The 22,204-nt window shown below is 36.9% G+C and overlaps 3 protein-coding genes and 1 long non-coding RNA gene across 6 annotated transcripts; 2 read left to right on the forward strand and 2 right to left on the reverse strand.

The window, feature by feature from the left end:
- Positions 1-2,404: 2,404 nt before the first annotated feature.
- Positions 2,405-3,736, forward strand: LOC116390297 (uncharacterized). Its single transcript, XR_004213150.1, has 3 exons — positions 2,405-2,445; positions 2,771-2,852; positions 3,720-3,736. It is a non-coding gene; the product is annotated as an uncharacterized LOC116390297 (long non-coding RNA).
- Positions 3,737-6,859: 3,123 nt separating this feature from the next.
- On the forward strand, positions 6,860-10,205 carry LOC116390074 (protein PLANT CADMIUM RESISTANCE 2-like). The gene is made up of 4 exons (XM_031859324.1): positions 6,860-6,988; positions 9,410-9,518; positions 9,646-9,833; positions 9,945-10,205. The coding sequence occupies exons 1-4, from the start codon at positions 6,860-6,862 to the stop codon at positions 10,161-10,163; spliced, it is 645 nt and encodes a 214-aa protein (XP_031715184.1). The 3' UTR covers positions 10,164-10,205.
- A 1,154-nt stretch (positions 10,206-11,359) lies between these two features.
- ttc4 (tetratricopeptide repeat domain 4) lies at positions 11,360-17,139 on the reverse strand. The gene is made up of 10 exons (XM_031859764.1): positions 16,249-17,139; positions 15,948-16,065; positions 15,694-15,855; positions 15,270-15,347; positions 14,981-15,105; positions 14,754-14,840; positions 14,325-14,566; positions 14,074-14,158; positions 13,258-13,340; positions 11,360-12,736 (listed from the first exon to the last, which is right to left on the reverse strand). The coding sequence occupies exons 1-10, from the start codon at positions 16,357-16,359 to the stop codon at positions 12,637-12,639; spliced, it is 1,191 nt and encodes a 396-aa protein (XP_031715624.1). The 5' UTR covers positions 16,360-17,139; the 3' UTR covers positions 11,360-12,636.
- Positions 17,140-17,244: 105 nt separating this feature from the next.
- pars2 (prolyl-tRNA synthetase 2, mitochondrial) lies at positions 17,245-21,057 on the reverse strand. 3 transcript variants are annotated; one of them, XM_031859760.1, is made up of 4 exons: positions 20,880-21,057; positions 19,248-19,551; positions 18,528-18,773; positions 17,245-18,442 (listed from the first exon to the last, which is right to left on the reverse strand). In XM_031859760.1, exons 2-4 carry the CDS (start codon positions 19,536-19,538, stop codon positions 17,561-17,563), a joined length of 1,419 nt encoding a protein of 472 aa, XP_031715620.1. In that variant the 5' UTR covers positions 19,539-19,551; positions 20,880-21,057; the 3' UTR covers positions 17,245-17,560. The 3 variants fall into 3 exon arrangements, with proteins under 3 accessions (XP_031715620.1, XP_031715623.1, XP_031715622.1); XM_031859763.1 differs by having other exon boundaries at positions 19,248-19,554; XM_031859762.1 differs by lacking the exon at positions 20,880-21,057 and having other exon boundaries at positions 19,248-19,851.
- Positions 21,058-22,204: the final 1,147 nt, after the last annotated feature.

Genomic DNA, 22,204 nt, shown 5'->3' on the forward strand with positions numbered 1-22,204 from the left:
TAATTATTCCTCACAATAATTATTAACAATGATTGTGTATTTTGTTCAAAATCGCACCTGTTGTATTTTTGTAAAAATGATAATTTCTAAAAAAAATTTGGAAAATATTAACTATGTCATATCTTCACATCACGACTCGTTTGAACCACTACCTTCGTAACATTTTTGAACAAATCATGAACTCTGTCCGATGTTTATACAAATGATCTGTAATGTAGAATTAAAAAAACTCTTTTACATGTTTAAATGAATCCTATTACATTAGTACTAATCACCACATTTTGGGAAATCTGGGTCAACTTTGCATTGCGCAATGAAGCCTGCATGCCGGCCTGTAGTCTGTAGTCACCAGCTTTTTCTTTGGGTACCTTTTTCTCCACGAAGAAACTCGTAAAAAGTCTCGTCTATAGCCGAGGGGATCCAACCCTCCGAGGCACGCGAGCGTCTTTGGTCGCCTGCGTTCAAACCTCTAGTCTGGGCCTTTTCGATCGTACTGCGTTGCCTCGCCTCTACCCCCGCGACCCACGAGTTGTTGCCCCGCGGCCTGTTCCGAGGACTGACGGACCTGACGACAGTGTGCGATCGCGGCGGGGGCGGTGCGTCCGGTGCCAACGGGAAGCGCCCGCCAATCGGAACCTGAAAACCTAGTGCGGTGCGGCGGCCTCTTCCTTTTAAAATCTACATGAATGCAAGCGTTTTTGATTCAAAAAGAACAGAAACCACAATTTTTAGACGGAGCTCCATGAGGACCTAGTGCTATTTTTAGAACATGCCTTGCGGGCGACTCGCATGGTCCCTGCGGGCGACCAGGTGCCCGCGGGCACCATGTTGGCTACCTCTGCAAGTTTAGGCGTGAATACATTCTGTATGATTTAAACATATAGCATAGTGTCATGTTGTGTACCCGAACGGCTTTCTGAAGGATTTTAAAACCCAAGAAAATGTGTGTCACTATGTGGGAATTTTAATTGGAAGCAATAATTTTATCTGCAGCAATAATCACATAAATATAAGGATTCATTCCTATATAAATTATTTAATTTTGAAAAACACATACACTTTGTGGAATCTTCATGTTATTATGGGAGTTATTCCGATGGTATATTTTTCTGTTTGTATAAAAATGAGACAATCTCAGTGAAGTAGGTGTCTTACTGAGTGTCTAACCGGCCATTTTGTTCATGTGTTTTGTGTAACCTCTGCTGCACTTGCGCTCCTCCCCTGAGAAAAACTGGTTGTTGAATGTGTGTTGACGTCAGTGAAATCACAATCAAATGAAACATGTAGAAAAACATTTAAATACTCTATATTTTTTGATAAATGAGTCAGTAACACAGTACTTTGCCAAACACAAGCGTTAATCTTTCATCAGTGACGAGTAACGAGACTTCCTAAGATATTCATGTAGAGGCTGTGTTGTTACTGTGGCTTGGCAGCAGAAATGTTTTGTGCATCAAATGTCAGAAACCGGATCAAAACCTCCCTTGCTTCAGCTGTGGATGTCTTCGGTTTGGTTCTTGTCATCAATAGTTGAATCCTAGAAAACAACCTTCAGCCACCTCTGACCTGACGGTTCATCATCGTTTCCTATAAATTCGGATTTTTGACCAAAATCTTAGTAATAAGTATTGACTACTATTAGTAACAAATTGACAATGAATACAATGAACATGCATGTACAAAAGGAAGGATTCATAGAATAAACCTTGACAAAACAAAGTATAAATATGTTATGAAAACAACTTGCAGCACCAGCATATAAATCAAAACAACATACATAGCTTTGTGCGTACCTGCAGTGTACCGTGTCTTCACTGATGCTATCAGTAGAAAGAGCCGAATAGCAGCTTTAAGAAATGAAACTTTGGATGACCTGTGTATTGTAACAAAAACATGAATAACCTGATTGTGCAGCTCGCATCTTCTGATTTGTGTCAGTTATATATCTACTCTAAAGTACAAGACTTCAATGATGCTTCAGATTAAAAAAATCAATATAATAAAAATGATTCTGCTTTGTTAATTTCTCTTCTTTAACTGAGCAGTGGAGGAACAGTAGAATAACAAATTAAATGATATTAACTGTCCTGTTGTCAAACAAACAAAACCGTTTTGGGACATCTCCACAACATAGCCTCTGTTTCTTTGTTTAAATGGAACAACTTAATAGGTGTAATAGATGGTAATCAAAAAATGGAACAACTTAACAGGTGTAATAGATGGTAATCAAAAAATGGAACAACTTAACAGGTGTAATAGATGGTAATCAAAAAAAAATGGCCAGCCTGTTGTTAGAATGTGGTTTGGTTTTCATTTGTTCATAGATTCAGGTTTTGCAGCTTTGCTAGTGTACAAACACGCACAAGATGCCACTCCTAACCCATGACATATTATTTCAGTCATTCACAGCTTCAGAGTCTCCAACAAGGTGTCTAGCTCCATCAGGTAAAACATGTTACATCTGTTTACAGCTAGCGGTTAAATGAAAGCTTAATGACATACTGTAAAAGCAACTTTACTAGATGAAGAGAAGTGTGGTGTCTGCATAAGAAAATGATTGATCTCTCAAAACAACTGCATCCTAAGTAATTCTAAATGTCATACTGGAGCATACATGTGTGACATCATAGTGTGATATACTGTTGGATTATAGAAGATACTTGTATGGGAATATAATGGTGATCAAGTGATTGATGAAAAAACATTGTTAGTGAATGTAGTTATTCAAATATGATGGGCATACTCTTCTCAACATGTAGTTTCGTTTTAGATTCAGATTCAGGTTACACAGCATTGTCCTTCCAGTCATTCACAGCTTCAGATTCTCCGAATAAGGTGTCCAGTTCCATCAGGTAAGAACTTTAAAGTTTGCTAATAAGACATGTACATCGTTATCCTAACAGTTAAGATAAAGTTTATATATATATATTATAATAGAACATGTTTATTTAATGAGATGCCCCTATGGACCTTGTTTGTTGGAGAAACCAATACGGAGGTAAAGATCAGGAGAAGTAAACATGAAGACTTTTGTCTCACTATTTTTACATACTATACTATGACATTTCCATGACTCTTTTTGACAATCTACTGTATCGTGTGACTTTTTGCGGCATACTATAGTATGACTTTTTTGAAATAATATGACTTTTTTTGCCATAAAAAGTCATAGTGTATTATGTCAACAAAATGTCATGAAAAAGTAATGTTATAATAGGCTATGAAACTGGCTTTAGAAAGTCATAGTATAGTAAGGCATTAAAAAAATTCACAATAGTACACCAGGAAAAGGTATTTTAAAAAGTATAATATTCTAGTATGCCATATATAATGTCTAAAAACATCACAGTATAGGATGCCATTTAAAGGTCTAAGTATAGTATGCCATAACAAATGTCTTAAAAAGTGAAAGAATAGTGCCATTAAAATGACCATACTTAACTTATAGCATAGAATTCATGGATAGATTAAATGTCATAAAAAAGCCATAGTATAGTAGTAGTAGTATTATCGTATGCCATTAAAATGTCATAAAACGTCATAGTGTAGAATGTCATAAAAAATTAAACCAGATCATCCAAGAATATAAAAGTGGTGCAAGAATGACATTTTCAGATATGTGCTCCAATTACAATTAAGATATACAATATAAGGTGTCAGCGATTTGTAATTTTTGGGGTTAAGTTTTTTGCTGACCTCTTATTTCTGTGCATTAACAGGTTCATTGTTTACTGCCTGTCGCTAAAGTTTTCCAACCACAAATGGCAGCACAACCCTTGGTACCCTGGAAAAGTGGGCTCTTTGATTGCTTTGAGGACGCAAACACTTGTAAGACTCAATACCCCAACTTTGACAAATTCGTATTGTTTGGATTGAAGGCCTGATGTCTCATGTGTTGGCGCTTCTTTAGCAAGTCACTTTAGAGTTACAACTTGGTGCATCTTGTGTTTTTTTAGGTTGCTATGGTTTCTGGTGCTGCCCATGCCTTGCCTGCACGGTTTCAGGAAGATTTGGAGAGAATAGTTGTCTCCCATTATGTGACATATTCAGCCCGGCCATATTAGCAGCCTGTGGCATACCTCTGTTTGTGCCTCCTGCAGCCGTGGCTCTAAGGGCTGGTATGCGAAACAGATATGGTATCAAGGTATGATGCATGTAAAGTTGATGTGCATGGGATTTCACACAACAAGTTTAATAGAAGTGAAGCAATGTTGATTTACAACTTTACATGTTTTTTTCTTGGTTCTCTGCAGGGTTCTATCTGTGACGACATTGCCGTTTCCTGTTTCTGTGAGTGGTGCTCCTGGTGTCAGATGCATCGAGAGTTAAAACATCGCCAAAAAACTCCCTCCGTCTTGATTGTGCAGAATCAAAACATAATCCAAATGCAGCCTGCTCCAGTAATGATGGCTCCTGTATACCCAGCCCCGCCTACTTTTGTGAACTATCCAGGAGTGATCACTATGTAATAGTGAGCTTTGTGGCCTCTCATTGGTCCGTTGTGTCTGGTGAAGGACACATCATTCAGCTCAGATCATGCTGCAGTTTGTTTTGTTCAACCAAAATCCTAAATTGATTTCCCAGTGAAGATTAAAGATAATTTTGAATTGTGTCCCTTTGGTATCTCAATGACATACATAACATATTGCACAATATCATCTACATTAATTGTAGTCTAAATTAATTTGCTTAGTAGATAATAAAATAGAATTTGAGATTATATTGCTTTTGTTGTTGACTCGCATTGAGACTTGTAGCAAAATGTTTTCATGTTTACTTACAAGCATTTACATTACTTGTTCAATTTAGTTCAATGTAATTGTATTGTCCAATATCATAAATCAAAATAAAATAAAAAGAATTCTTCAGATGGCTTTATAATCTGTGTTCTGATCAATTGTTTGATACTTGTGTTTGTTTGTGTTTCGTTTATCTAACTAATCTTGAATTAATTGATTTTGGCTGTCATTCTGCAGTTCATCATTTTACAGACAGAAGCACAAAGAATCCACATGGATTAGTTTTGGAGATTTCATTTGTTTTATAATCATTTATTACAAAAGTTAAATAACTTTATTGTGCTGCTTTAATCTGTAGGCTACTTTTTGACAGTCACATGTTTGTCAAAGTACAAGTCTTCTGGGGCGCCGAGGTAGCTCTCCTGACAGAGCAGACCCCCATACACCAAGGCCGAGTTTTGAATCATTCCATCTCTCTCCACCCTTTCCAGTCTCATCTCTCTCCACCCTTTCCAGTCTATGTAACCTGTCAGTCTAATAAAGTCAAAATGGCCAAAAAATATTTTTTTAAAAGTACAAGACTTCTTAAATGCTTTCCGTTAAGAAATAATGACAGTAAAGATAATTCTGGTTGGCACCTATGAAATTTAAAAACAAAACACCTTTTTCCTCTGTCACTTATGCTTCATCAATATATCTTATTTAACTGACCAGTAGAATAACAAATGACATTATATTAACTGTCCTGTAGTAAAAAACTAACAAATCCTTTTTGGGACATTTCCACAATATAACCTCTTTTTGTTTCCTCTTGGAACAACTTAACAGGTGTAATAGATGGTAATCAAAATAAGATGGACATCCTGTTCTTAGCATGTGGTTTTGTTTTCATTTGTTCATAGATTCAGGTTTTGCAGCTTTGTTAGTGTACAAACACGCATAAGATGACACTCCTAACCCATGACATTATTTCAGTCATTCACAGCTTCAGAGTCGCCAACAAGGTGTCTAGCTCCATCAGGTAAAACATGTTACATCTGTATCCTAGCGGTTAAATGAAAGCTTAACGACATATTGTAAAGGTAACTTTAATAGATGAAGATAAGTGTGGTGTCTGCATAAGAAAATTATTGATTTATCAAAACAACTTCATCCTAAGTTATTCTAAATGTCATACTGGAGCATACATGTGTGACATGATAGTGTGATATACTGTTGAATTATAGAAGATACTTGTATGGGAATATAATGGTGATCAAGTGATTGATGAAAAAACATTGTTAGTGAATGTAGTTATTCAAATATGATGGGCATACTCTTCTCAGCATGTAGTTTCATTATCTTCATAGATTCAGGTTTCACAGCATTGTTAATGTTTAGCTGTGGAAAACCATATCTTTAAATTTGGAGCATTGCATTATTTAGTTTGTATAATAATTCTTATGACTTTTACATTCATTCTTAAGTCACTAAAATTTCGAAAATAAAAAAGAACTAATTTAGTGACTTAGTGTCTGTTTGTATTGTGCAAGAACCAAATTACTTAATCTAATTTATCTTTATTTTATGTAGCTAGGACAGTGACAGTAAACTTTGCCATTGAAAATAGAATTTGTCATTAATACTAGTCCTGAACTTAAACAGAAAACATTGGTTTTGAAAGACATATTAGATAAAGTAGTATTGTCACTGAAAAACATTCCGCAAAACAATTAGACAATTGTTTTTTTTTATTCTGATGTATTCTTCAATGACACAATTAAAGAAAAAATACTATGCTATTAATATTTTCATGACACTTTGCGACATATGATTTTTGATGACAAACTATGAATTTGTATATTTTTCACAACACACCGTACTAAGACTCTTTATAACATTGTTCAACAATGACTTTCTTCATGAAATTTCTAAACATACTATAATGGTTTTTCAAGAGACTATATGATGACTTTCTTCATGACAGCTTTCGACATACTATGCTATGATATATCTCGACATTCTCTGTGATGACATTTCAGAATACTGTGTTTGTCCCGGGGTGTGGTGGCGGACCCAAAGGCAGACATGACCAAGGAACACAGAGCGAAAACAAAGAGTTTAATGCAAGATGGACACAAATGGAAACTTGTCAGGGAACAGCAGGGAAATCCAAAGGACGAGAGGGCAAGGGTGAGAACCAGGCAGGACAAGGCAGGGCAGACAGACTGAGGAACCGGGAGGGTGATCCAAACTGTAGACTCAGGAAGGTGAGAACAGGGGAAACAGAACTCAGAATACAATTACACAGCGCAGCCAAGAGCTAACAGGATACCGAGGAGGTTGAAACAACAATGATGTGGAACCAGGGTAAATATACTGTTGGGTGATGAGTAGATTAAAGGCAGCTGGATTGACTGGGCAGGTGAGTTGAATGAATGTAATCAGGAGGGAGCTGGGAGGAGACCAGGGCGGAGCCACGCCCAAAGCACACACACACAGAGACACACACAGACACAGAAGGCAAAGCCTCATCGTGACAGTGTTTTTTCGATGGCTTTTTTCAACATACTACACTATTACATTTTCAAGAAATAATTCGACATACAATACTATGATATTTTTTTCATATTCTACTATGACTTTTCTCATTACATTTTGTTGACATACTGTACTAGAACATGTTTCATGTCATTTTCCCACATACTATATTGTGACATTTTTCGAGTTACAATACAATCACTTTTTAATGACATAAAATGACTATGACAGTGTTATGTCACACGATGCTATGACTTTTTGTGACATTTTTTGACATATTATACTATGACTTTTTTTGACAGACTAAACCATAACCTTTTAATGACATTTCATGACATATTAAACTGACTTTTTCACGACATTTATCGACACAGTATACTATGACCTTTTCATTACATTTTTCAACACAGAATACTATAACATTTTTCAAAAGAGTATATCATGACATTTTTCTTAATTTTTGTTTAACATACAATGCTATGACTTTTTTAATTTTGATATGACTTTTTACATTTTACATTTTCCGGCATGCTTTACTTTGAAATTTTAAGACATTAAAATAAAAAAACGTTTTATGACATCGATCTAAACAGTTTACAATGACATTTTTCAACAAAAAACTCTTTTGAACATACAATTACTTTTTTGACATACTAGACTTTTTCCATGATATTTTTCGACATATTTTACCATGACATTTTACGACATATTAAACTATGACATTTTTCATGACATTTATCGAAACAGAACATTTTTCTTAATATTTTTCAGTGTACAATACCATACATTTTTTATTATTGTTTTTCAACATAGTAGACTAGGAATTTTACGACATATTAAACTACGACTTTTTCATGACATTTTTCTAAACAGTATACAATGACATTTTTCTTGACATTACTTTTGTATGACTTTTTTTGGACACACTGGAGTGACTGTCTTTTTCACAAAAGTTTTCAACATACTTTACCATAACATTTTACGGCATATTAAACTACAACTTTTTTCATGACATTTATCGAAACAGTATTCAAATACATTTTTTAAAACAATTTTCAATGTACAATACTATGATTCTTTTTCATGACATTTTTTGACATCCTTTACCATTACTATGACTATTTTCAAGATATTCATCGAAACAGTATACAATTACATTTTTCATGACATTTTTAGACATACTATACTATGACTTTTTGCTTGATGTTTTTCGCAGTACTTGCGACTTTTTCCATTAGATCTTGAGATACTATAGCAGGGGTCACTAATAGGTAAATATAAAATATAATAATAAATACTTTTCAAATATCTTTATATACATACATATTTATTTATATATTTATGTATATTTTTTAAATACTGTCATGAATTTTTTGTCATACTGTAATGACACTTTAAAACTTTTTTGACACACTATACTATGTTTTTCATGACATTTTTCGACATATATAAGGACTTTTTCGTCATACTGTACTATGACTTATTTTCGACGTATTTTTGAAATTCTTTTACATGCTGTAATAGGACTTTATCAATTACTTTTTCAACATACAATACTATGATATTTTTCATTATATAGTGAAATATGCTATAAGGAATGTCACAAAAATGTTGTCATGAAAAAGTAATGTCATATGCTATGACATTACTAGCATAAAACGGACTTTAGAAAGTTCTAGTATAATAAGCCATTAATAAAATGAATAGTACAGTACACCATGAAAAGGAATTTAAAAAGTATAATATTCTAGTATGCCATACAAAATATCTTAAAACGTCACAGGATGCCATTTAAAGGTCTAAGTATAGTATGCCATAACAAATGTCATAAAAGGTGAGAGAATAGTGTGCCATTAAAATTACCATACTTAACATATAGCATAGAATTCATGAATAGATTAAATGTCATAAAAAAGCCATAGTATAGTAGTAGTAGTATTATCGTATGCCAACAAAATGTCATAAAACGTCATAGTGTAGAATGTCATAAAAAATTAAACCAGATCATCCAAGAATATAAAAGTGTTGCAAGAATGACATTTTCAGATATGTGCTCCAATTACAATTAAGATATACAATATAAGGTGTCAGCGATTTGTAATTTTTGGGGTTAAGTTTTTTGCTGACCTCTTATTTCTGTGCATTAATAGGTTCATTGTTTACTGCCTGTCGCTAAAGTTTTCCAACAACAAATGGCAGCACAACCCTTGGTACACTGGAAAAGTGGGCTCTTTGATTGCTTTGAGGACGCAAACACTTGTAAGACTCAATACCCCAACTTTGACAAATTTGGATTGAAGGCCTGATGTCTCATGTGTTGGCGCTTCTTTAGCAAGTCACTTTAGAGTTTCTACCACTTAGTTGGTGTATCTTATGTGCTTTTTAGGTTGCTATGGTTTCTGGTGCTGCCCATGCCTTGCCTGCACGGTTTCAGGAAGATTTGGAGAGAATCGTTGTCTCCCATTATGTGACATATTCAGCCCGGCCATATTAGCAGCCTGTGGCATACCTCTGTTTGTGCCTCCTGCAGTCCTCTCTCTAAGGGCTGGCATGCGAAACAGATATGGTATCAAGGTATGATGCATGTAAAGTTGATGTGCATGGGATTTCACACAACAAGTTTAATAGAAGTGAAGCAACGTTGATTTACAACTTACAAATATATTTTTTCTTGGTTATCTGCAGGGTTCTATCTGTAAGGACATTGCAGTTTCCTGTTTCTGCTCCTGGTGCTCCTGGTGTCAGATGCATCAAGAGTTAAAACATCACACAGAAACTCCCGTCGTCGTCACTGTGCAGAATCAAAACGTAATACAAATGCAGCCTGCTCCAGTAATGATGGCTCCTGTATACCCAGCCCAGCCTGCTTTTGTGAACTATCCAGGAGTGATCACTATATCATAGTGAGCTTTGTGGCCTCTCATTGGTCCGTTGTGTCTTCTGAAGGCAAGGCAAGTTTATTTGTATAGCACATTTCAACAACAAGGTAATTCAAAGTAATTCACATAAAACCATTAAAAGCATCAAAACATAAGGCAAAAGAAAAGGAGATTTAAAAACAATTAAGAACATTCATTGAAACATTAAAAACAGTCATTAAGACACTAAAAAGCAGTGTAAGAAATAAAATACAGTAGTGAAATGCAGAAATGCAGGAAATTGATTAATATCCTTGAATCTGGTTCAATTAAAGGCAGCAGCAAACAGAAAAGTCTTGAATCTTGATTTAAAGGAGCTGAGGGTCTCAGCAGACCTGCAGATTTCTGGGACTTTGTTCCAGATATGTGGAGCAGAGAAACTGAACGCTGCTTCTCCATGTTTAGTTCTGACTCTGGGAACAGAAAGTAGACCGGTCCCAGACGACCTAAGGGGTCGGGATGGTTCATAAGGTAGCAGCAGATCAGAGATGTATTTCGGCCCTAAACCATTCAGTGCTTTATAAACCAACAGCAGGATTTTAAAGTCAATTATTTGTTGGACAGGAAGCCAGAGCAAAGACCTCAGAACTGGAGTGATGTGATCCACCCTCCTGGTCTTAGTGAGGACTCGAGCTGCAGCTTCCTGATTGACTTTTTACAGAGACCTGTAAACACACCGTTACAGTAGTCCAGTCTACTGAAGACAAATGCATGGACAAGTCTTTCCAAATCCTGTTGAGACATAAGTCCTCTAATCCTTGATATAGTCTTCAGGTGATAGTTGGCTGATTTTGTAATTGTCATGATATGGCTGTTCAGGTTGAGGTCTGAATCCATAACTACACCTAGATTTCTGGCTTGGTTTGTGGGTTTTAACATCAGTGATTGAAGCTGAGCCCTGACTTTCAATCATTCGTCCTTGGTACCAAAAACAATGACTTCTGTTTTATCTTTGTTTAATTGAAGAAAATTCTGGCACATTGATTTGTTCAATGCAGTTACCCAGCCCTTGTATGGAATTACAGTCTCCTGGTGATATAGTGACGTAGATTTGTGTGTCGTCTGCATAATTATGATAACACACTTTGTTGTTTTCCATAATCTGAGCTAGTGGCAGCATGTAGATGTTGAACAGAAGAGGCCCCAGTATTGAACCTTGGGGAACACCACGTCATTTTAGTCAGCTCTGGTGTGTAATTAGCTACAGACACAAAGTATTCTCGGTCCTTCAAGTAGGATTCAAACCAGTTAAGTGTTGCGCCAGAGAGTCCCACCCAAATTTTTAGTATTTCTAGTAGTATGTCAAGGACATATCATTCAGCTCAGATCATGCTGCTGTTTGTTTTGTTAAACCAGAATCCTAAATTGATTTACCAGTGAATTTTGAATTGTGTCCCTTTGGTATCTCAATGACATACATAACATATTGCACAATATCATCTACATTAATTGTAGTGCTTTGGTCTGTCTTGAAGGGCTGCTATAAGTGTTGCATACCACCAGGTGTCCCTGTTTTTGCTGTGTTTGAAGCCCCAACGCCTCAAATCTTTTTCACAGATAGAACGAAAGCCCCAAAGTTTTATTTGTCCATCACTAAAAGTACTTGTCGTACGCACCTAGAATTATGATACAAGGATACTATCTGTATGACAGTAGAGTGGATGTTCTGGGACATGCCGTTAGATGCTACAAACCGTCTTTATAAAGCAATGCAGTCAAATATGATGCAGTCAAGAGGATGTGACTGTCACTCACCCCGAGTTGTCTGTAATGCACTGTAGCAGAGAAGCTTGGTAAATGAAGAAAAGCTGGTTCATGCACACCGACAGCTGCATTGAACACCTAACTTGGCAAATTGTCAAACTTCTTCACGTCCTTTGCTTTCACTTCTCACTTAGACTTAATAACCTTCTTTGAAGAATGAGAACATTTTCTGATGACGTCCAAATTAATTTCCTTAGTGGATAATAAAACAGAATTTGAGATTATATTGCTTTTGTTGTTGACTCGCACTGAGACTTGTAGCAACATTTTTTCATGTTTACTTACAAGCATTTACATTACTTGTTCAATTTAGTTCAATATAATTGTATTGTCCAATATCACAAATCAAAATAAAATCAAAGATTTTCTTCAGATGGCTTTATATTCTGTGTTCAATGGTTTGATACTTGTGTTTGTTTGTGTTTCATTTATCTAATTAATCTTGAATTAATTGATTTTGGCTGTCATTCTGCAGTTTATCATTTTACAGACAGAAGAACAAAGAATCCACATGGATTAGTTTTGGAGATTTCATTTGTTTTATAATCATTTATTACTGATATTTGATGTCAAACAATGTGTCCTACTCTTGACCACAAGAGACATGCATATCTTCCATTGTGTCTGTTTCAAGTGCAATCTTAGTCCACTGGAGTTGAATAGCTTCAAGTCTCAAGATTTGAAGGCCAATGTTTTTACAATCCTCGTACTTTCTTTCCTGTTAAAAACTGCTTCCAGAATGACGAACTCCGAACCAGAACGATGAAGCTGGGACTGCCGGACTTGACAAAACACCTGTTAAGAGAACATAGAAGAAAGGGAGTCAGAAAATGAGTGTGAACAGTTAATGTCAAGGAAGTTACTATAAAGAATCTATGGTACAAATACATTCCTCAACAGATAATATCGTCCAAGATGAACATTCGTCCGTACTGGATTACAGGAGCAAAGGATCTCATGTGAGTCATGTGTAATAATGACTCACATGAGATCCTTTGTTTAAGGAGGAAACACCAATTGAAATTTGGTTGCACAAAGTCAAATGTCATTAAACACTGATGAGCCATTTCAGGCTCAGGAATAATTATAATAACTACAATGACTATATGCAAAGTTATGTGAGCATATAACCACGAACATTAGCCAACACAAAACTGAACTACTTTAGGCCTATCAAGACAAAAGGGAGGTACAGGTTGAAATATCAATTACAAGAAAGTCATAAACACCTGCCAGTTAATCAAAATGGAAAATTCTTGGTGGTCTAAATCAAAATGAAATCACAGTTGAAAAACACTTAATCTCAATGGATGTACCTTTTATGCTGCAACACTTTTAAAAGTGACGTCTCTGGGTTTACTTGGTAGAGCGTCTCCTTCTCCTCATCTTCAAAGTACAGCTAGAAAGTGAAGAGGGATCAAATGTAATCAGGATTAACAATTGATTATTGTCATTTCATCTGTCGATATAACCACCCTATTTTTTTGGTAATGAAATGTAACTCTTGTTTGACAGTAGTACTCTGGATTACTGATCAGAAGACAGGTATTCTTAAGTACGTATTATAAAATATCACTGTAACAATATAGCAATATGGCCAAAATCTTCCATCTATTCAATATTAATTTATTAAATAACTAACTGTGTGAATTAAACACTTGACAAATGATCATTTATTTAACAACTTACGTGCAAAATGAACATTACAGTTTTAAGTGACATTATAGAGCACAAATAAAAAAGCTGTACACTGACTATGTTTACATGCATGCACACAAACACAGAGTAATCCCATTAGGACATACTTTGATTTCATTGAGTTTGATCAGACCTCGTGAAAAATGTACGTTAGTATGTGCTTGTTATCAATTTAGACAAGTTAATTGTTTGTCATCTATATACAGTACATATCTCGATGTATGTCATCATCACAATAAGATTCCATTGACAGAGGATACATGATTATATTGAATTATCGCCCAACTCTATGTAACATACAACATCGGTGAATGTAGCCCTGCTTCAGTTTGTAAGAAAAATACTATTTCATGAGTTTAAGGCTGCAGAACAGAAGCACAGATCTACTGTATGCGTCATAAATGACCAATAACATTTAGCTAAAACACACAAACCTGCAAATCTTTTGGGTGGTATTTTCTGTCCACGTCCCAAGGTGGAAGTTCTTCTCCAAACATAACTGCCAGGTGATCTATAAAACTGAACCAGACAAATTGCAGCTGTGTTTCTAACTAAAACCACTTAAAATGTTGAACTTAATTTAGTCGAATGAGATGGAGAAAGGTTGATATATGGAGAATCCCACAGAAATACACCACATCAACATATATTAAGGACTAGACAAAAAAGGACAAGAGGAGCTTACCAGTTATTCTCGGAGAAAGCCGAGATGAAATCAGTCTGCTGGTGTTCAGGGTAGAGGAAGAGAACAGGCCAGTGCAGAGAGCGCTGCTCGTCCAGGAACACCTGAGCCCCCGTGGCCTCCTGAGAGCTGAGGCAATCCAGGTTCAGCTGTGACATCGCTGCTGGGGAGCCTTCATCCTCATCCTCGCTGTCTGAACCGCTCCGACGAGGCTTCACAGAATGGAGGAGCTTGATGCCTCGATCCTGCGTACATCACACAAAAATATGTCTAATACTCATTTTTAAAAAAGGCTTTTATTGAATATAGAATCAGTGATTTGATTGCTTGACAATATGTTATGAACAATATTATTAATTTTATTCCCACAGGTTTGACGCTTAGCTAAGAGCACGTTGGGAGTTTATTTTCAGTTTTAAACAGCATGCTTACCTTTATAGCAGCCAGAAGAGCTTCTTTCTCAGCATGCAGCTTTTTATCTTTGATCTTGGCCTTCCTGGCATCTCTCTCTGTTGCTCTCTGGCACGAAGAAAACGTTTGTGTTGAACTAGAATTACTTTCAGAACAATACAGACAAAATGTCACAAATGCAATCCAGTCTTCCTTTAAAACCTCCCCCACAAAATCCCTTTTACTCATTTATGTTGAATGCATTATACCTTGTGTTTATCTGCTGCTGCTCTCAGCTCCTGCAGCGTCTTGTCAGCAGGATGAACCTTGAGCCCCTCGTCACACCACTGGACAGCTTCTGCAAAGTTACGCAGCTCTATACAACTCTGAGCACCTGCAGAAACGCATGGAAGACACACGGGAGTGTTTTGGTCATTATTCTATTTAGTGTTTCGCTTTGTTATGATTACTATATAGTGTTAAGCTGTTACATTATCATAGAACTTCTAACCATATTCATGGTGATAATCTAGCTGTAGACAGGCTAATATTACACACCTCTGATCAAGGCTTTGAGGTGGTCTGGTTTAATCTTCTTTGCAGCTCCAGCATCGTTCAACGCAGAGCGCATGTTACCTGAGTGATATAAACCAGAAAAAATGAGGATGAAACACATGCAGATGTTTTTACATGTAAAAGTATTCTGTGAAATAAGCACTTGGCTGCTCATCACCTGTAAACAACAGTGCACTTTTATTTTATAATCCCGTATTTTAACTGCTGCACTATTCTATGTCTTAAGTTTCACTTACGTGACTTATTTTGAATACATATTCTATGAGCACTGTTGGAGGAACTGTAATTGTTGTGCATATGACAATACAGAGCTTGAACGTATTTTTTGTAAACCATGTTATTGGGTTCATGCACAACAACCCACACCTGTATGTATCTGTACGACATGTGAATAAGAGATCCTTGCCCAGGTGAAAGTGTGCTGCAGCCCGGTTGGTGAGCAGGACTGTGTTGAGCTCCTGGTCTCCACATTTCTTCTTCAGACCTGCTGTGTAGGACAGTATGGCCTTCTCGTAGTTCTTCTCCTTGAAAAACGCATTCCCCTCATCTTTCAGGCTTGCTGCTTGCTCTGGGAACGAATAAGAGGATATGAGCTGAATCGTTAACATGTAATCAAGTCTACAAAATCTGTTTTGACTGAAGCTTGAGGGACCCACCTACCTTCTGGGGGTCTATCTTCATCGTGTACAATGGCCTGCAGACAAGCTAGTTCCGGGTATTTTAGTGGGTCTATCTCTTCAGGGGCTTTTTTCATGAACATAGGTATTCTATCAAACTCCTGAATGAGACAAAAACAGAGAAATCTCTATAGATGGACCGGAAATGCAACGTTACCTCTATGAAGTTAGCGTTTAACGTTAGCTTGCTGGCTTACAACAACACAATGACACAGCCCATTTACGTAGCGATATCGCTCTTCTTCTAATGTTATAAACCGATAGCTTCTACATGTTAACGTTACCTCCTCCCAGTTGTCTTTACTGAAGGCATTTTTATAATTATGAGTCTTGAATTTGTCCATGAGCTCATCCATGCCATCGTCGCTGTCATGTTGCGCCTCCGATGACGCCATTTTGGATCAAAAATATGTCTGAAGCGCTATTTTGTTGTTTATAAATCTTATATAAACTGTGACATTGGATTACCACCAGTAGCACATCGGCTTTGTTAACGTTAACGTTTATAGACGCTACCCAACTTCTTGTTTACACATGTGCTCGGGCGGTACTACGTGAATAAAGATCCGTGCGGAAACACAGTACCAACCGATACATTAGGTCCGCCACCGCCTGACCAACAAATGAATAATCAATTATTAAACCGTCGGAGATGGTAAAGTACTATATACATTTACTCAAGTGCTGTAGAAAATGTAACTACAAATTAAAGGTAGTTGGTCTTTGCGATGGAATGTATAGGGAAATAATTTGCACGTCACCCAATTAACATAACAGCTAAATTTACTAATTACTTTCAGGTAGTATTTTTGCTACAAAACACAAAATTATATATAATAGCCTATTATGAATTATTATAATTCATAATAAATTATAATTATAGACTACACCATCCAATACAATTTGAAGTTGGTTCAAAATAACTTTGATAATAAAAATATATCTCTTAAACTTGTCAAATCTGCATTTTGAGATAATTTAACTTGGTTGTACGTTTTCTACACACTGTTTTGAAAGCAGGACTTGTACATGTAATGTAGTAATTTCATATTGGGGCATGATGAGAAAGTGGTGCAAAGTCAGTAAGTACATTTTAAGATAATAGTACTTTTCTGTATTTTTTATTTTCTGTAATGGAGTATTTACAATATCTATATACTGTGGTATTTTGCTAATGTAAAGAACCGAGTACTTATTTCACCACTAGAAAATGCCAGCATTGAGTTGTACTAAGAGGTCAGTTGTATGTTACAGATGCAAAACCCGTCAGCAAATTGTGATTATTTCTCCACACCTCTTATGTTTTTATTTACATGGAAACATAAAAGACTGCAAAAAAGGAAATTGAATCATTCTTGTGTATTACAACATGAACCAAATGCAATTTAATATCCCAAATGTTCATTATCAAGCTATTATTGTGACAGTTATTTTATCAGCACTGTCAATCAGCAGGGACATTTTAAGTTTTTATAAATAAACTCCTCTTAGACAAAAACATATAAGGCTTTTCTGTTCCTCCCCCACCACCTCACTAATTGCATCATACACAGAAACATAAAATAAAACATGTATTTCCACATTCAGAGTTGTTATTCACACAGTTTTCACTCTTCCCAAAAGATCTAACAGTCCATCTTTACTGAGAAACATTGTCTCACCCGTCTCCTGACAAATTACCTCAAGCCTGGGTGTTTCCTCCAGCGCTCCCTGTCCTACTACAACAACATACGGGTAGCCCAGTCTGTTGGCATCCTTCAGCCTCTTTCCAATGGTCATCTGTGTACGGTCGTCAAGAACAACTTCACCTCTCAAATGAGGACCGGTCTCTCCCAAAGTGTGAACCAATTCCTCAGCTAAAACTGCTGCGTCATCCACCTTACTGCCCTTCTTTGGGGGTAAAACACACACCTGGTAAGGAGCGAGAAGGCCGGGCCAGCGAATCCCCTCTTCTGTTGACAAAACCTCAATGGCTGCGGCGAGAATACGGGTTACCCCAAGACCATAGCAGCCCATCTCTGCAATACTAGACTTGTTCTGTGCATTGCTGAAGGTGGCATTGAATATATGAGAGTACTTTTTACCCAGGTAAAAGGTGTGGCCGACCTCGATACCCTTCGACTCCACCAGTGTGCCAGTCTTGCACTGTGGGCAGTCAGTTCTGTCTGATGACATGGTCTCTACGTTAGCAGAGAAGGAGCAGTTCCCACAGACCAGAAGCCGATCCTCACCTATGTCTGCTGGCAGCTGGAACTCATGGGAGAGTTTACCGCCGATGTTGCCTGTGTCCGCCTGCACCTGAATGCACCGCAGACCCAGCCGGGCAAAGAGCCCGGTGTATGCCTGGCACACAGATTCATAGGTCTGGTAAGCCGCTTCTTCACTCGCATCAAACGAGTACATGTCCTTCATGTAGAACTCCCTCCCTCGAAGCAGACCATATTTCGGCTTTGGTTCATCTCGGAATTTGCGTGTGATCTGTTGTTTTTTATAATAAATCATGATTACAAAAATGGCAGCTTATTATAATAAATACACTAGTGGCAAGAGGATTAAAGGCTACCTGATAGAGAAGCAGAGGGATCTGTCTGTAGGAGAGAGTCGTCTGGTGAGCGACCAGAGTCGTCACTGCCTCCTCATGCGTAGGACCCAAGCAGTAGTCGGCTCCGTGGCGGTCTTTCAGACGGAACAGTTCCTTTCCCATCAAGTCCCAGCGCTCACTGGTCTTCCAGAGATCAGCAGAGCACAAACTGGGCATGTCCAGCTTCTGCCCACCGATCCCGTGCATCTCTTGGTCAATTACTCTCACCTGTGGATTTAAGACTGCAGTTATTACATGTTTATACATTAATACTCAACCTTACCTCCCCAATAGACTTTGCTCTAATATTTTCTTTTTTGTTATGAATAATAAATACTTCTATCTGTTCAGGCCTCTAAATAAACCAATCTGAAAATGAAAACATGATTATATATTGGTTACAATTGTGTGAACTTTAAACCAGAAACCAAAATAACTATATGCATATGATTTATCTTTTAGTCTTTTGCAGTGGTTGCTAGTTTTGAAAATGTATATAAATAAAAAAGTACTGATGAAAAGAGGAAGACAGCAAATTCTAAAAATGAACCATCAACAATATACACTTGTATGGGTCACAGATTCATGTCAGAAAAATCACAGTTTGTGGACATGACACAACCAGATTCAACAGGACTACTTGGCGTGTATAATCATACTTGTTTAATATGCGTTTGATTGTACAACAAAAACTAGTCTCACCAGCTTCTCCATGGAGCGGACGAGGGCAGGAAGGTAGTAGTAACAACCAGGATTGGACGGATAGATGAGGCCGGCCTGCTGCATCAGCCGTTGACTCTTACAAGTCACCTCTCCTTGCAGCCGGCTGTCCTGCCCCGCATCACGAAGGTTTGAGGGCTGGTAGAGGCGGGACATCAGGAGTGTGGGTTTGATATGCTCAGCACATCCTGAATGGTTCCTCCTGGGAAGTACTGAGGTTCTGTAGAGCTGCTGGAAGACTCTCGGCCAAATGCGATTCATTATCAGCTCCATGGTAGATCCAGACCTACTAGACGAGACAAATCCTTAAGTGCTGAAACTATTACTCGGTTCATAGAGAATAAATCAGCTTTTTAAAAATGAATTGTTTGAGTAATTTTTCGAGTGAAAATGCCAAATATTCTCTGGTTCCAGCTTCTCAGGAGTGACTTGGTCAACAAAGCCCAAAAGTCTCTTGATCCTACAAAACAAGACACTTTGATAATTTTGGGCTCAGATAAATTGTAATGAGCATTTTCTCTATTTTCTGGAATTTTATAAAATATACAAATAACAGATCAGTCAAGAAAATAATTGACAAACAAGTCAATAATGAAAATAATAATGGAAAAATACATAAACAAACTTACTGAAGTGTTTAAATAAAAATCTGAGGTACATCTACTTTATCCATATTATTTTACTTTACAGTTTCAGAGGGAAATATTCTGTTTTACGCAATGTGGACAAGCATCAACACTTTTATCTTTTATACCGAAGTACATTTAGCTAATAATACCAACATGAGTAGTATTTTTAATGTGTTTGCTTTACTTATACCATATTTAATATTGTAAAACTACAAATTAAACTTAAATGATGCACATCATCTAGGTCTTAATTTAATTTTAAGGGGTGGAAAGTAACTGATTAAATAGACTCAAGTACTGTACTTAAGTAGTTTTAGAGTATTTGCACTACTGTATTTACATTTTATGGAACTTTATACTATTACTTCCAATACATTTTGGGGGCAAATATTGTACTTTTTACTCCACTACATTTGTCTGACAGATAAAGTTATTTTGCAGGTTCAGATTGATTATCAAAAAATATAACACATAAATAATGATGCATCATCATGGATAAAGATAATACTTTATTGATCTCCTGGTGGAATCCACACGCTGCCCAGCAGTACAGATAGTAAGACACAAGTCCCACCTTCATTAGCTGCAACATTTAAATAATGTTCATAATGCATGAAATATTAAAACTGTGGTATTGCTACTATTACTTAAGTTAAATATCCGAGTACTTCTTCCACCACTAACACAAACACGTGATCTAAATGATAGTCGCTGCTGCATTAAAAGGTAAACAGGTCAAGTCAAGATCGTCAAGACTACATTTCCATGCTATCAATTTAACGTTAGTCCTTAAATGCAGAGGATTGGTTGTAGATGTAGATGCCACAGACAGATGTTTAAAGTGTCCGCAACAGTGACAGGTAACAGTTAGCGTTACATATCACTAAATCCTGCCCAGATGGACAGTTTCACGTTAGCAGTTTAGCTCGCTGAACTTAGCTTCCTCAGTTAGCATATAACGACGCAACAAGTGAAGAAGACTCACCTTGGGACCGACAACTACTGTCTGGTTGTTTCGAGCAGATTATCTCAGTAGATGAGCAAATAGTGGCATTTCTATTAAGTTGACATACTGCAGAACATTGCGGTCCCTGCAACATGCTGTTTTCATCAGCTAGCTAGTTACATATCCGGAGACTCGTCCCTTTAATGCTACATCGCCCCCTGCAGGTGTGGAGGGGTAAAGCGGTGGAGTCCGTCTGCTTGTCTCTTCTTCTTCTTCATCTTCTTCTTCATCTTCTTCTTCATCTTCTTCTTCATCTTCTTCTTCATCTTCTTCTTCATCTTCTTCTTCATCTTCTTCTTCATCTTCATCTTCATCTTCATCTTCATCTTCTTCTTCTTTTTTGTTTTATGGCGGATGGCATCCAGTGAAAGGTGCATTACCACCACCTACTATATTGGAGTGTGGACCCGATAACCTATCCCCTTACAAAAACTAAACCAAAAAAAAACTAAACTAAATAAAAAAAAAAAAAAAAAAAGGAGTTCTCCATTTCAGAGACTTAAATTATTTTGCTCAATCCTGTTTCTTTCACGTATTGTAGTATGTTTCTGGCAATGACATATGATATGGTCTACAGATTCTGGTATTTGGCAGTGCTCACATAGTCCTGTTGGGTGTTTATTTATTAGTTGCATTGTTTCAGCCTTGTGTGTCCAATCCTCAGTCTGGTTAATATGTTTTCTTCTGTGGTGCTTCTTCTGGATGGCCTCCCTTTGCCAACTTCTTTCTGAACAGCATAAAGATGTCCTCCTGTGTCTCCTACATCCCAACTGTGCTGCCATTCCTTAATAATATTTCTTTTGATTATTGATTTAGCTTCTGCTTTGCTGAGTAAAATGTCTGTCTTGTGCTGACTTCCTAAAGCTTGTTTTGCTAATGTATCTGCTCTTTCGTTTCCTTTTACCCCTCTGTGTGCTGGTACCCACATAAATGGTACAAAAATACCCATATTCTTAAGTCGAAACAGTGTTTCGTATACTTCATTAATTAAATCCTGCCTGCTAGTCTGCTTGTCTCTCGTCTGGTTTTCAAATGTATCCGTTTTCGGTGTTCTAAAACTCCGGCCGAGTGTGGACGCTCAGTGTAAACCGAACAAAAGATATGCATTATAAAATGGAAAAGTAGTAGTGACCTTTGCCTCAGACGAAGGTGGCATTATAAAGGACTGCAGGAGGTGTTTTTAATTTGTGGTCCTTCCCATCTAGAGAATAAATACCTCTGAGTTTAATGCAGTTCAGAAAATATAATTTAATAAACACCTGAAAAAATATGATTAGAGAAATCACAAAAGTACATTTCATGAC

Source organism: Anarrhichthys ocellatus, unplaced genomic scaffold (assembly GCF_004355925.1).
Source record: "Anarrhichthys ocellatus isolate YVR2014 unplaced genomic scaffold, GSC_Weel_1.0 scaffold22, whole genome shotgun sequence".
Taxonomy (NCBI): domain Eukaryota; kingdom Metazoa; phylum Chordata; class Actinopteri; order Perciformes; family Anarhichadidae; genus Anarrhichthys; species Anarrhichthys ocellatus.